The following is a 13696-nucleotide window of genomic DNA, read 5'->3' as shown; positions in this document are numbered from 1 at the left end:
AACTTTTTCTGTAAAGCAGTACGCATAAACATATTAATTTCATGTTAAAAAATGAAACAAAATCAGTGAGCATTTTTGGAATTTCTTTATCAGCCCAAATAATTATATAACGCAGTACCTTATCAAGATAAGGCATTTGGGATTCCTGTAGTGTTGTACTTTGTACCTTTTTGCTCTGTAGCATACACATTAGCTACTGCTGTGCCAAAGATAAAAGGGGGCTAAATACTCTTTCCAAATATAACCCAAGGTCATGTCCAACTGAGGGGTGACTTTTCAAACTCTTGGGAAAAATGTGAACTTGGAAAATTGTCAACAGTACATTGTATTTCAAAATATGTGAACACATTCTAAATTTTTATCACTCTAAAATGAAGATATTTTCTTTCATAATGTCAGAGCTAGCATGCTATATCTAAATTGTTTAATGACAATGACATGCTTTGAGTTGCATTCCTAACTGCAGTAGAACTCAGGAATAAATGGGTTTGGTCTCACGCTCCAGACTCTCCCCGTAATGTTAATATTAGTTGACAAAAATGACAATCTGACAGTCATGTTAATATTTCTGCCTTCATTCTCTTCCATTTGTAAAGGCTAGCTGCAACTGTTCCAGGCACCCTGTTAACAATACTCATCCAGTAATAATGACCAGACCACACACTTTTTGAAAAATAGCATCCTCAGAGTAGTTGGATTATCTTTGCAATGAGCTGCAAACATCAAACCTCAAACTATGGGGGTTCTCCCATATACCGGTTGTGAACTATAATATTTTAAAAACACTGGACCGATTTTAAAAGTGTCTTTCCATCAAATTCAGATGAATTTGATTAAAATAGCAGGTGACCTAAGACTCAGTTTGTTCCCAACAGAACAGGCTGGAACCATATACAGTGCATACAACACAGTTGCTCATTCAACTCTCTGACAGCCCCGATGCTATCAAATAAATGAAAACAGCTATAATCTGATTCTGACTACAGGTTACTGCAATGAGTGTTAGTGTAGCATAACTAAAATATGTTGGACTAAAAAAAACATGCCCTACTATATCTTAACTACACATTCTGTATGTCGTGCATAATTTCCATTTTTAAAAATGACATTCAAAGTGTGATTTATATTAGTAATAAAAGCAATACTGAACTCAATAACAAACTTAGCCCCCTCTACAGGCAAACCTAGGTAGTTCCAAAATAGTACAGAATTTTACAGTATCCTGAGGCAACCTTAGAAACTAGTAAAGTTGTAATGGCCTTTGAAAATGAACCCAACGAAGTATTGGTCTTTTTTAAAGTGATTTCACTCTAACTTCACGCTAACTCTTCTCTTATCTAAATTTACATTATTTAACAAGGGAAAATCCATTAGGAAAAGTATCAAAATAATGTTTTTGCTGCGCTTTTTCCTTTTTTCCATTGGAGCCCCAGCACGCCAATTTTGCCATGCATTGCTTCTCCAGACATCTGCAGAGGACTGCAAGAAATGGGGAGGGGGAAGAGGGAGGGAAAGGCGCGACTCGGAATTCCCGCCACGTGCACTCAAACACCCCCCCGCCTCCCATGTTAATATATGTTTTCCCATTGGTCCGAAAGGGGGGAAAATGGTATTTTCTAGTCGCCATTTCATTGGCTTGTATCGTACTCCCGATGCAAATTAGTCTCTGTTTCGCAAATGAAACGCAATGCAAAGCCCTCAGACAAAAAATCCTGGCGCGTCTCGTACTATGTTAAAGTAGTGCGTGTATTTATAATAATAATATTATAACTGAAATGAGATTCAGATATATTTTGACATTCTGCTACATTTCAAGTGTTCTTGATTTTTAAAATAAATATATAAAATAGTTAAATTCATATTAACTAATTTCTGATTGAGGTTACGGTGAGTTTGCCATGCGGAGGGATATACCTGCCCTTCCGCGCGTCAAAATATTGGCGTTAAAGAAGTAGGGGCGACCTCACTCAAATACAGAGTACAAGCAAGTGGGAGAAGCACAGTGTTATGGTTAATGGAGCGGTTATATAGGGCATTAGCGTAGCTACATTTATTGTGCGCGCGCAAATTGCCTTATTTTCTGAAATAATAGTATTCGAGGTTGAATTTACATTTTCAGCGCCTGAATATCAGATAAAAAATTAATTATTCTTTTTTGCCTTTTTTTCCTGGAATTATTCTGGTCGGACGCCTTCCAGTACAACATACCAACGTCTCAGCCTTGCGACGGAGTTAGGGATCGGGATCTGACTAGTTAGGTAGCTAACTAGACCGTTATCTACGATAGCCTCTGCTGTTCATAATCTGGATCTAATTTTCTTTCACTAACTGCCGATCACAGGACTTACTTATTGCAGCTAACCGTGGGATTTTTTAATAGACGTCTTAGCTAATATGTTGCTGTCCAAGTTTGGTTCGTTCTCTCACATTTGCAGTCCGACCAGCATGGATCACTTGCCGGTGAAATTACAGCTTCAACCAGGTATGACATTTTTCCACAGCTGTTAAAATCTGCCTGCATTGCACAAACATAGCTACACTACATATACTAAGAATAACGGTACATATTTAATGAAATTTTACTTCGATAACTAGGCTATCATTAGCTAACTGGTGCTTGCGGTATGTCTACTAACACGCGGTGAGACTTATTTGTATCGACCGTGGAATTTGTTGCCGCATTTTCTGTTTCTGCTACCCTATATTTCTGAAGTTTGCTCGCTATTTGGTGCAACTAAATTTAGGTCGTTTGCAGATTTATTGTCGTTGAATGGTTGTAGCTATAGTTTTGTTTGCAAATACGGCAACGCAGATGGTTTGTTAGGTCACTGAACATGCCAACGATTGCATTTGTTTCCATTCACAGTTAAAGTCGAGAGGGAGCCGTTTGATAAGGTCTACCAGGTGGGATCCGCACTTGGAAGCGGCGGATTTGGGACCGTCTACTCCGGCTGTCGGATTTCTGACTCCTTGCCGGTAAGGGTGTGAACTTCATTTGAAATTTATTTATTTTAATGACTGTATGCACATGACGTTCTGTAGTTAATTGTATTTGATTTTACGCTAATGCTCAGCAATACATTGTATTTTTTATTTTTTTTACAGGTCGCCATTAAGCATGTAGCGAAGGAGAGAGTCACAGAGTGGGGCTCGATTGTAAGTAGCAGCTAGCATGTCAAGCTGGCATAATTGATCGATTATATGCGCTTTCTCTTTTTTATGATTTAATATTGGATGTTGTTTGGTTACTCGTTTTTAAATCCAGATTGCTTAATTCTAAAAATATTGCCAAGTAATGCTAACAATATAGTCCGTTCGTTGACTAATTTGTCAAATTTCATTATTTCAGAATGGTGCGACGGTGCCTTTGGAGATCCTCTTGATGAAGAAAGTGGGCTCCAATTTTCGTGGAGTTATAAAGCTACTGGACTGGTATGAGAGACCGGACGGTTGGCTGATCGTAATGGAAAGACCGGAGCTGGTCAAGGATTTGTTTGACTTTATTACCGAGAAGGGTGCCTTGGACGAAGAGACGGCGAGGGGGTTTTTCCGACAGGTCCTGGAAGCCGTCCGACACTGCTACAACTGCGGGGTGGTGCACAGAGACATCAAAGACGAAAATCTACTGGTGGACCTGCGCACCGGAGACCTCAAGCTTATTGACTTTGGTTCGGGGGCGATTCTCAAGGACACTGTATACACCGATTTCGACGGTACGCATCTTTATATTTTGCGTTGGCATTTTAAATGTTCGCGTTTCTATGAACTAGATACAAATTCGTGGCTTGATAGACGCTGATTTGGGGATACTACTACATAGCTAATGGAAATAGCCTTGCATTTTTTGACGGTGCAATTTTTTTTCTAATATGGAGGTTTCTCAGAATGTTGGGGGTTCAGTAATCGCCCCCTGTAGTATTAGAGGGAATCCAGAAGTTGTGACGCAGGAAATTTAAGTGGTATTTCATGAAAGGGGTTCCCTGGGGGTCTCAATCCTAATTTAGCAATGGCGCTTCTCTGGTTTAAATGTTTTTTTATTGCATTTATAAAAAATATTTGGTACTTTCATTTTCAGCCAAACCCCACCTCATACAGGAATAAATACATTGCGATTGTTGCAGTACCTTAAATACAGTAAGCCTGCAATTGATTTCTCTGAAAATCTTACATTTAAAATGGTTTATGAAATACGATCAGCTGCCACGTAACAGCTGTTTGTTGTGAAACCTGAGCAGGCAGCCCACGTGATTCCTACGTCACGGATTCCTGTTTTTGTTTGGTATCCAAGATACTCATGCCCTTGGGGCGGGGGTGAAGCTTTAATTCTCTGTGGTGGGGTGGGGGGGGGGTGGTTGGGGGGAGTAGAACGGGGCTTTGTTTGAACAGCAATAAGTGTTGTGGCATAAAGAAACTCATTTTTAGATTCAGGTTTCGGAATCTCATTTGCCCAAATTTTACAACTGATACAGTGGTGCAGTCGGTGTTCCCCTTGTGTTCTCCTTGACTTTATTTTTGGACCATAGTCAGCTGCACATGCATTGTAGACAGGAGAGGGTGGGGAAAGGGGGGTGAAAGCCAGACTGTCTTTTTTTTTTCTTTTTCTTTTTTTTCCTCTCCTTGTCAGCTGACCAAGGGCTTCATTATACAATGCGGCAGTTTGGTATAAGTCCAAAAAGGGCTCTGTTAGCAAAAAAAATGTCCTCTTGCAAAGATTATGAACATTATTGCAGCTTCAGTGAACATGTTTTTGTTTATGCTGTGGGAATTAACTGTTAAGAATGTGGCACTACAATAATAAATGGTAAGTTAATTGGATTTAGAACATCGTAACTAACCTCCCCCCCCACGATTTTGTTTGCAGGTACAAGAGTGTACAGTCCTCCAGAGTGGATCCGCTACCATAGATACCACGGGCGCTCTGCAACGGTGTGGTCGCTAGGCGTGCTGCTGTATGACATGGTCTGCGGAGACATCCCTTTCGAGCAGGACGAGGAGATCCTCCGGGGGCGGCTGTACTTCAGGAGGATAGTGTCTGCCGGTGCGTGTCAGGAAACGATACGACTGTTAAAATCCAGGCTTTGCCGTGTGCCGATTGTGGGAGTCGCTGACCTCTGTTCTCTCTCTCTCTCTCTCTCTCTGCTCCCCCCAGAGTGCCAGCTATTGATCAAGTGGTGCCTCTCCCTGAGGCCTTCGGACCGGCCCACGCTGGAGCAGATCTTCGACCACCCGTGGATGCGCGTGGCCGGCGACGCCAAGAGCGAGAGCTGCAAGATCCGTCTGCGGACCATCGAGGCCGAGGCGTCCAGCACGACCTCCAGCAAGGAGAGCCTCTGAGGCCCCGAGGGCTGGAGGCGGAAGTGGGCGGGGTGTGGTCGGGAAAGGGGAGGGGCCTCGACACTGGGCCTCCTGTCCCACCCAGCAGGGCTGCCAGAACTTTCCCCTTTTGTAGGGAAATTAATTTATTTTATTTTATTTTTTATTTTATTTTTCTTTTCTTTTCTTTTAAATTATTGTTTCCTCATGGGGAACACTTCCTGTTTGGGTGGTTTTACTAGCACTTCTATTTATTAAATTATTATTTTTAATTTTTTTTTTTTTTTTTTTTTGAAAGTGCTACGAGGCTGGTTTTTGAATCTGGCGACCCTCCTATTCAGACATGCTGGCTGCTCTCATAGAGCTCGGACGATTTCATTTTAAACGTTACCGTTTTTGATTTCGAGTGCCTTTTTGAAAGCTGCTTCTGCGGGGCTTTCATCCTTTCGTTTACCCAGTGCACGGTCGTCAGGCTGCAGTTGGGTTAGGGGCGGGGAGTCGCCTTACCCACCGCGCGCAGTTTACGGGCTGCCACTGGGCCATGTGACTGGGGGAGGCGGGGTCCCGCTCGCTGAAGAGCGGAATACTTGAAGCGCACGCCCACTCACACCGCGTACTTCTCTCTGCTGCTGCTCACTCCCACTTCAGCTCAACTGAAGTGATCCAAATGGGCTCCTGGTTTGGTTTTTTCTAACTGAATGAATACTGAAGAGGGTGACTCCTCCACCCGTCACACCCCACACACCCACAGACACACACGCACACACACGCACCCACAGACACTCACACATGTGTTTTTTCCAACTCACTGCTGACACAGCTCATATGAGGCCCTAGGTCTGCTCGGCCTTGGGTGTGAAATGCACAATCAATGCAATATTCATGGACTCAATTATGTATTTTTAAATTACAAATATTGTATATTGTACATTTTTTTTCCCATGTATTATTTATTTTTGTTTAGACATTCCACACTCTGTGGGTATTTATTTATTTATTTTCATATCTGCTTAAGGAAGAATTAATTCTTAGAACTACATTCTTCACAAGGCTGTTTGCATTCCTGTTTTTATTTTTATTTTGAAAAAAAACTAATAGTGAATCTGCTGATGTCTTTTGGAGGGAAAAAAAGAAATGCATAAGGTTTACTTTAATTGGAAAGCAATGAATGTTAATTAATTTCATTCTCTAATCTAAGGTGGAGTCACCTCAGATGGCTGTATCTGAAATGTAAAGTAATGCTGTTTGGGTAAAGAGATTTTGGATTATTGTATATGTATGTTTCCATTCATTCAATACTTGACAGGAATATATAATTTTTGGAGGAAATTGTATGCTAGTAATAGTTGCATTGCAGCCTGCTATTGGAGATGTAATTCTTTCCTTTTTTCAATTTAGCCGTGTGAAATACAATGATGGAGAGCCTATTTTTTTATACAGAAATTTTAATTAAACCTTTTTTGTATAGAACTACTTGGTGGTGTCTTTTGTCTGAAAGATTACATGTGTGCCGAATGTAGGATCAACAAGCTGCTTCAGTGTTTAATAAGTGACGTTATACTTTTGGGACAGTGCACATCCTGAGACAGAGAGCCCACATCCTAAGACAGAGAGCCCACATCCTAAGACAGAGAGCCCACATCCTAAGACAAAGAGCCCCTGTCGGATTGCCTGAAAGTGCTCCGGTCATTTTAACCTGTCATTTTCCAAGTAACTTTCCCTTGTGCTTCACTTGGGGACAGTGGTCTTACCCAGTGCATTCCAGTGTAAATATTCCAAGAGAAATGATGCTTAGATGTAAATGCCATTCAGTGGACTTACAAGTACGTCAGCTTTAATTTGAGGGCATTATACATCCAAATTGGGTGAACCATATGGGAATTGGAACCCCTTTTTAATACATTTTTTATGCATACGTTTTAGGGAACAGCAACAATAAGGGAAAAGTAACGAAAATTGGCTTATTGATTGAAATTGCGTAATTGACCTGATTCTGACTAAGTGTCAAGGTCAATTTAAGAATCCATCTTTTCCATCCACCATATTTTAAAGGTAAGAGGGTAATCATGTCTTAAGTGATTCAGATTATTACGTCTGTTTTCCCTGGCACATACGCGTGCTTGTGCTTAATCCTGATATCCTTCATTAGCCAGTCTTCTATACTTTCTAATCATAATCCCATTATGTGCTTTAGAATGAATGGAATTATAATCCATGGCAGTCTACATGAAACTCCAAAACATTTATTTTGCTCTATGATTCACACAGGTCATAAAACATCAGAACGGTCATCCTCGGGAACAGTCAGTGGCTAATATGTTAGACCTCTGATTATGGTTGGCTGGCTCCCGGTTTCATTTTGCCAAAATAAGGCTTGTACCATTACTTGTGTAGTGCAAAGTTTCTGAATGACAGTAACCAGAACAGTGACCGTGAGACTTCTGGTGGGGCAGTGCTGCCCCCTGTGGAATGTTAAAGGGTACAGTATGGTGGGTTTAAAGGTTTCCGGTGGTCTGTGTGTTCCATGGAGCACCTCATATAGGACACACAGTGAATATAATCAACCATATGGATTATTTAAGACTGGAGAAGCTGCCCCAAACTGCCTAGCAACACGGGCAAAATAAGTCAACTGTGTTAAGGATTTCCCTTAGCCAGTGGATCTGTCCAGATAAGTGGCTCCTGAGCCACAAGAAAAATAGCTGTGTATGCCAGTATTTTTATTGGTGTGGGATTCCTACAAATACCGGCTGCTGTGTTTTATAGCCTCTAAGAAAATATTTCATATGATAATGAAGACATCTGAAAATATAAGGGCTAATGATCATAGGCTAGGGTTTTGATGGCTCAAAGTTTTATCCAAATGCTCAAACATAAAAAGATTGCTGCCAATTGAAGTTCTATTTCCACTATACTTCACTATTTTGCAGGTCTCCACACCTGCATGACAAAAATGGAGCCTCCTCTGTCTCTAGACATAGGTATTCATTATTATCTAACAAAGCACCAGTGCCTCAAAACCAATTATGCCAGAAGTAAAAAAAACATATATTTTATTGTAATAATCTCTCTTGGTATCTGTGACCTTCCATGATTTTCTTTCAGTTTGACTTTGTCCTTACAGCCTACGCAATGCTAGTCCTGTGTGTGGGTTTCTATTTTTGCCTCTGCCGATGTGCACGTAATTTAGAACACGTGCTTCCCCTGATTATTTACCTTCTTACTCATCCGCTGACGTCTGTGGCGCTTCGACGAGAACCGAGTTTGTCACAGCGGTGACGCGAGCGGCACGGCTACCGTATTTCATCTCGCCAGGATCGGACCGTAAATGAGATCTATAATTCATTTTGAATGGAAGAAAAGCCATGACGTGGGCAGTGCAGGTCACCGAGACTGCAGGGTCCAGAGAAAGGTGAGCGGTGTGGTTTCCTGGTGAGTGGGAAAGCCAGACGCACACGACCACTCGGTAGATATAGGTTTGAGGCCCCAGCCAGTGTAGAATGTCTCATGATGTATTGCTGCTCTCTCAATAGATCAGGAAGGCCAATGTCTCGCTTTGCAGCTTATCGGACCTTCCCTTTGTAACCATGACATTCTAACTGACACATATTCTTCTGTCAGCACATTGTCAAACATTGTCGAAACATAATGTGTTGTCTTGGCGGAGACACCCCCACCCAGGATGCATAAATCTCAACCAACATTCCTCCACAGCCTTTGTCCCCTAATTCACAAATTTTCAGAGACATTGTCTGAAAGAGTGTGTGCTTTGGGGAGGCGGGGGCAAAATTTAATGGTTGAATGGATGCAAATAGCCAAGGAAATTTACCACAATCACGTATTAACAAAGTTGAATCCAGTGAATAAAATGTTTAAAAATTCAACAAGTCAAATGTCAGACTCAAGATTGTGACATCTGTTTCTACTGTGTGTCATGGGTAATGGGCCATTATCTTGTGCTTGGAGGCTTTTGACATGCAAATGACCAACTTATCTCAATCAAGAAGCCTTCTGTCTCAGTCTTGCTGTAAAAATTCCCATTAAGACAAAAGTGTATATTTGTCACAGTCCATCTCTAATTGCCAATAACATCTGGCTATAAACTAAGCATGAAATATGAAATAGCAAGTTAGTCTGAGGGTTTTTTCCCTGGCCATGTATGCAGTGGATTATGCATACAAGTACACAAGTACATAGCTCATCTGTGGTATTTTTCCTTTCATTATTTCCCAACCATTGAGCAAGTATGCTTGAACCTGATCATGTCACAAAATTAACGCAAGGGCCAGCTAACTACACAGTGAATTTACAAACTAAAATAAATTAAACTAATAGTTTTTGAAGGCAGAAATGAATAATGCATCAGTACTGCTGGGAGCTGTGACTACATGGCTGGGGTGTCCAATAAGAAGAGATTTCTTGTCAGTGAGGCCAATATGACAACACCGCAGTGTTCGCCGTTGGCAAGGCAGAGCTGACAACTTGACAGACAAAGTGGAGGATGCCAGATGGGTGTCGGGGACTTATGCAGGCACAGATGGGACGGTGGGTGGTTTGCAGGCGCTCCAGACTCTGTCCCCTGAATCAGGGAAAGGAGAGAGGAAGACACGTCTTATGTCATACAGGCACCGCTCAGACACATGACCGATACTTATCCTTTTAACCCCTGTGTTAAACTGTCACTCACTCCCTTGGCAACAGTCATGTTACTACAACTAATAACGTAGGCTTTTTAACCAACACTCTTGCTACTCACCATTAGTTTATTAGTGTCCTGTATACATCATCGTACAGTTACTCTTTTGGGTAAAGATTAACAAAAATACTAGCAGTTATTTAGATCAACAAAAAAGAAAATAGACAATATAGTCTGATGTCCCTTTACCGCAGTCTGTACAGAGCTCTCTTTAATGTGCTAAGGAGATGCAAATGTCATGCTGGGAAATGGGGAGCAGGGGGGTCTGTGGGACTGTGGGGCTCAGACTTATGGGGATCAGAGACTTGGCTGATCAAATATTGTGGGGGGTCAGGGATTGGGGTGGCCAGAGACTTTGCAGGTCAGAAATCATGGTCAGCCCCCCCCCCCCCCCCCTTATGGATATCAGACAGCAGCTGACCCTGAAATTGTTTCAATTGATTCTGCCGCTTATTACTGCCTTGGCCCAATCACTGCAGTGATTAGAATTGCATATTATATAGGCCCAACTCTGGGTAGGATCTTTACAAAAGACAACCAACCGAAATTAATATTCTGGCATATGATAATAACACAAGATATGAACTTTTCACACTATCACACACAATGCTTTGAGAAGGCTTGCGATGTACAGGCAGCAGTCATGTTCACGTTCATTAGCTGGCTGGAAAAGTTAAGTGTGCAGACACCTTGAGATACGTGGAAAGGTAAGTGAAAAACACTTTTGTCACTTTGCTCGCAGTGATGACAAGAATACTTGGCTGCCTGTACAAAAGTGCATAACTCTCAAGGTACATGACAAATCCAAATGCATGATTATTTCTATTAGTCATTCCTCGAAATTATTTGCACAGGAAAAGAAAAAAACAACTTTAAATGGATGTTTTTTAACATCATTTTTGGCTTTCTAGGACTAGTGAGAGGCAATTATGCCTGTCAGTGTCAGGGAACGCGGACCAGGACCCAAATGCAGAGTAAGGAAAAAACAGGAAACATGAACAAGGCCACGCAGGGCACTTCCAAAAAACACAAAGAGTTCTTCAGAAACAAAAACAGCAGAATTTGCAAAAAACCAAAAAACACGAGGAAAACAGAACTCAGGCACGGCAGAAATTCACAGGAGGAAACACAATCAGAACCACCACCCGAGTCAGGGAAACAAAGGACTTAAATAAACCAGACACAGGTGAACTCAATACATAATCAAACAAGAGAGGGATGGGATAACAAGACATGAACAGAAACAATGATCGAATACTAGAAAACAATAATACAATTAACACAACTGAAACCAATGAGGGAACGAACAGGAATACAAAACTTAAACTGCCGCCATCTGGCAGGGCAAAAAGGAAAAATAGAAACAGAAACATCGAACCATGACAGTCAGTGCATAAAGCTCAGGTGTCTTGGTCGGTAGCTATCAGACAGGTTTTCTAACTGCCTTCGCCCATTCACAGAGTTGAGTAGGAACGCACATTTGTTGAATAAATACAATGATTAGATCAACTGTTTAAGTTCCAGGTTGGAAAGAAAGCCTGCAGACACTGCGACCCTACAGGCCAATGGTTTAATGTGTGCACAAACAAAAATCTTGGTTTGTAACAGGTTTACATATATAATTAAACCACAAACACAGAATAAGATACAATTAATAATTGATTAGAAAATACTGGAAACACTGGCTCACATGTTTTTGGGAAAGCTGATTGATAGCTGGGCCATAAAGGCTTTGTTTTGCAGGACTATTGTGTTTCCACCCTGTGACTCCACTCCCTCAGCCAGAAGAACACCTGGATTCCAGCAACGATTATGACGTCAAGGAAAGGCCCATGATAGAACTTGTTCTGGACAGTGTGCGTAGAAGTACTGGAGAGTGTGTACTATACACAGAGACATTGAGAGGGTGACTGCACACAAGCTGTCTACTGGAAAGGTTTGGCAAGAATAACTTCAGCCTCACTCCGCTCTGCTGGGTCCAGGTCTATTCAGTTGCCGTGTTTCCCAACAAACACAGCAACACACAATAACATGTATGTTTACTGGGAGTGGACTTCAAATTCCAGTCTAAACACATTGGACGTAGGCTATTGGCCAATCATTGTCCATCAAGGAATTTACTCTTATCAAAAGACACGGAAACAGCAGATTTGTTAGGGAAAATCCCCTATTGGTTTTCTGTTCCAGTAAGATATGGCCAGGCAATTTTAACACAATGAAAGTAATCAAACATGTAAAATGTAAACAAGAGCAGGTGGGTTGTTTTTCATTACCAGGAACAGCTATATTGCGATTAGATATTTGTTAACATTAATCTTAATGACGCCATTTTTATGTTACATGTCATATATTCTGAGGCTGGTAATAGCAGGTCTTGTTAACTCAGAACCTGGCTATACGTAGGCTACTCTGCTTACTGGAGTTTATTTCTTAACAATTATTTCCTACTTTTGTATTACAGGTCATAACTGAATTGTTCCTGTGTTGCTTGGTTGTAGGGGCATTCAAAGGATGTTTTATGCAAATAAGTACAGACTATGCATGAGCTTCCGTATAAGTTCAAAGGGATATGTAGCCCCTCACACCTTCCTGTAAATTGCACATGGTATGTTTTCCAATTGCCAGTGTTTCTTGATGACCTTAATGGGGGCACTGACTGTTGTAACAATACACTATTTTGTAAATTGACTGACTGTACTTGGGGGGTGGGAGGGTAAAGTATTTCCCTGTTCATACTGATGCATCACTGATTTCCACCAAGGGTGTACATTGGTTTATAAAAGGAAAATGAGTCAGAGATGAACATGTATATTTTTGTAGCCTGATTAACCAACAAATGCAATCTGTTTCTCAAGGACCTATCATTAATATAAACAGTAGGATGAGACAGTGTGACTAAGGCATTTACAGCTGTAATTACGAGGCCAGCAATAGGCCAGTAATGCCAAAATGAACAATGCATACATTTATATGTGTTCTGGTTAGTGGAAGGAATGAGTTTGAGCCCTTCAGCACATGTGGCCCTGATGCTATAAGTTGTAACTCATGCAAAGAAAAAGCAAATGTTTCGTTCATGGGCCAACTCAAGCATGAAACTTACCATCAATGCAGATCATTAGAGACAAATCAGCTATAAAGGAAAACAAACTACTTGAGGTAATTATTGTATGTATTATTAGATGTTAGTTTCAGCATTTTAATAATCTGCCTGTGCGTACATGGTTATTGAATACTGTACATGTATTCATTTTTTATTTCAGTTAAGTGCACGGGTCATTACATTTCTGGGTCCTCCAAAATGACCTATTTCCAGATATAAACTTCTGAAACATAGAAGAAGTGAAATTGCAGCTCTTCAGAAATACAAAAAAATGAGTAGCTTTTCTAGACACTTCAAGTTTATGTGGGTTTTCACATCCAGTTTCAGGTAAAGGGGAGGTTTTTTTTGCTTTACAAATATTCTACCAACATTTTAGCTATCACACATTGTAACTGAAATAGGACATACTGAAATTGGTAAGATTAACTCTTTTCTAGCATTAATATAGAGAATGCTGCCAACCACCATTATTTTTGCAACTTATCTTACCACACGCCACTATTCCAGAGTTAGCATCGCCCACTTTCCCAGAGTTCTGTGCAACACAGTAAGAGTGAGAAGGAAATTGCTAAATAAATGATGAAATA

General features: G+C 41.0%; 1 protein-coding gene across 1 annotated transcript; it reads left to right on the top strand.

Moving 5' to 3' along the window:
• Window positions 1-1959: 1959 nt before the first annotated feature.
• pim3 (Pim-3 proto-oncogene, serine/threonine kinase) lies at window positions 1960-6783 on the top strand. Its single transcript, XM_064342731.1, has 6 exons — window positions 1960-2482; window positions 2867-2976; window positions 3106-3156; window positions 3350-3713; window positions 4862-5038; window positions 5150-6783. Exons 1-6 carry the CDS (start codon window positions 2395-2397, stop codon window positions 5332-5334), a joined length of 975 nt encoding a protein of 324 aa, XP_064198801.1. The 5' UTR covers window positions 1960-2394; the 3' UTR covers window positions 5335-6783.
• The last annotated feature ends 6913 nt before the right edge of the window (window positions 6784-13696 follow it).

This window comes from Anguilla rostrata, chromosome 7 (genome assembly GCF_018555375.3).
Source record: "Anguilla rostrata isolate EN2019 chromosome 7, ASM1855537v3, whole genome shotgun sequence".
In the NCBI taxonomy this organism is placed as follows: domain Eukaryota; kingdom Metazoa; phylum Chordata; class Actinopteri; order Anguilliformes; family Anguillidae; genus Anguilla; species Anguilla rostrata.
Note: the sequence above shows the minus strand (reverse complement) of the source record. Positions and strands in the feature narration are given on the sequence as shown.

What these genes read in the sequence shown, in the direction of transcription:
- pim3 (XM_064342731.1), top strand. Translation starts at nt 2,395, where the DNA reads ATGTTGCTGTCCAAGTTTGGTTCGTTCTCTCACATTTGCAGTCCGACC. An exon ending in TCACAGAGTGGGGCTCGATT is followed by an intron (nt 3,157 to 3,349) that starts GTAAGTAGCAGC and finishes TCATTATTTCAG; the next exon opens with AATGGTGCGACGGTGCCTTT. An exon ending in TGTATACACCGATTTCGACG is followed by an intron (nt 3,714 to 4,861) that starts GTACGCATCTTT and finishes TTTTGTTTGCAG; the next exon opens with GTACAAGAGTGTACAGTCCT.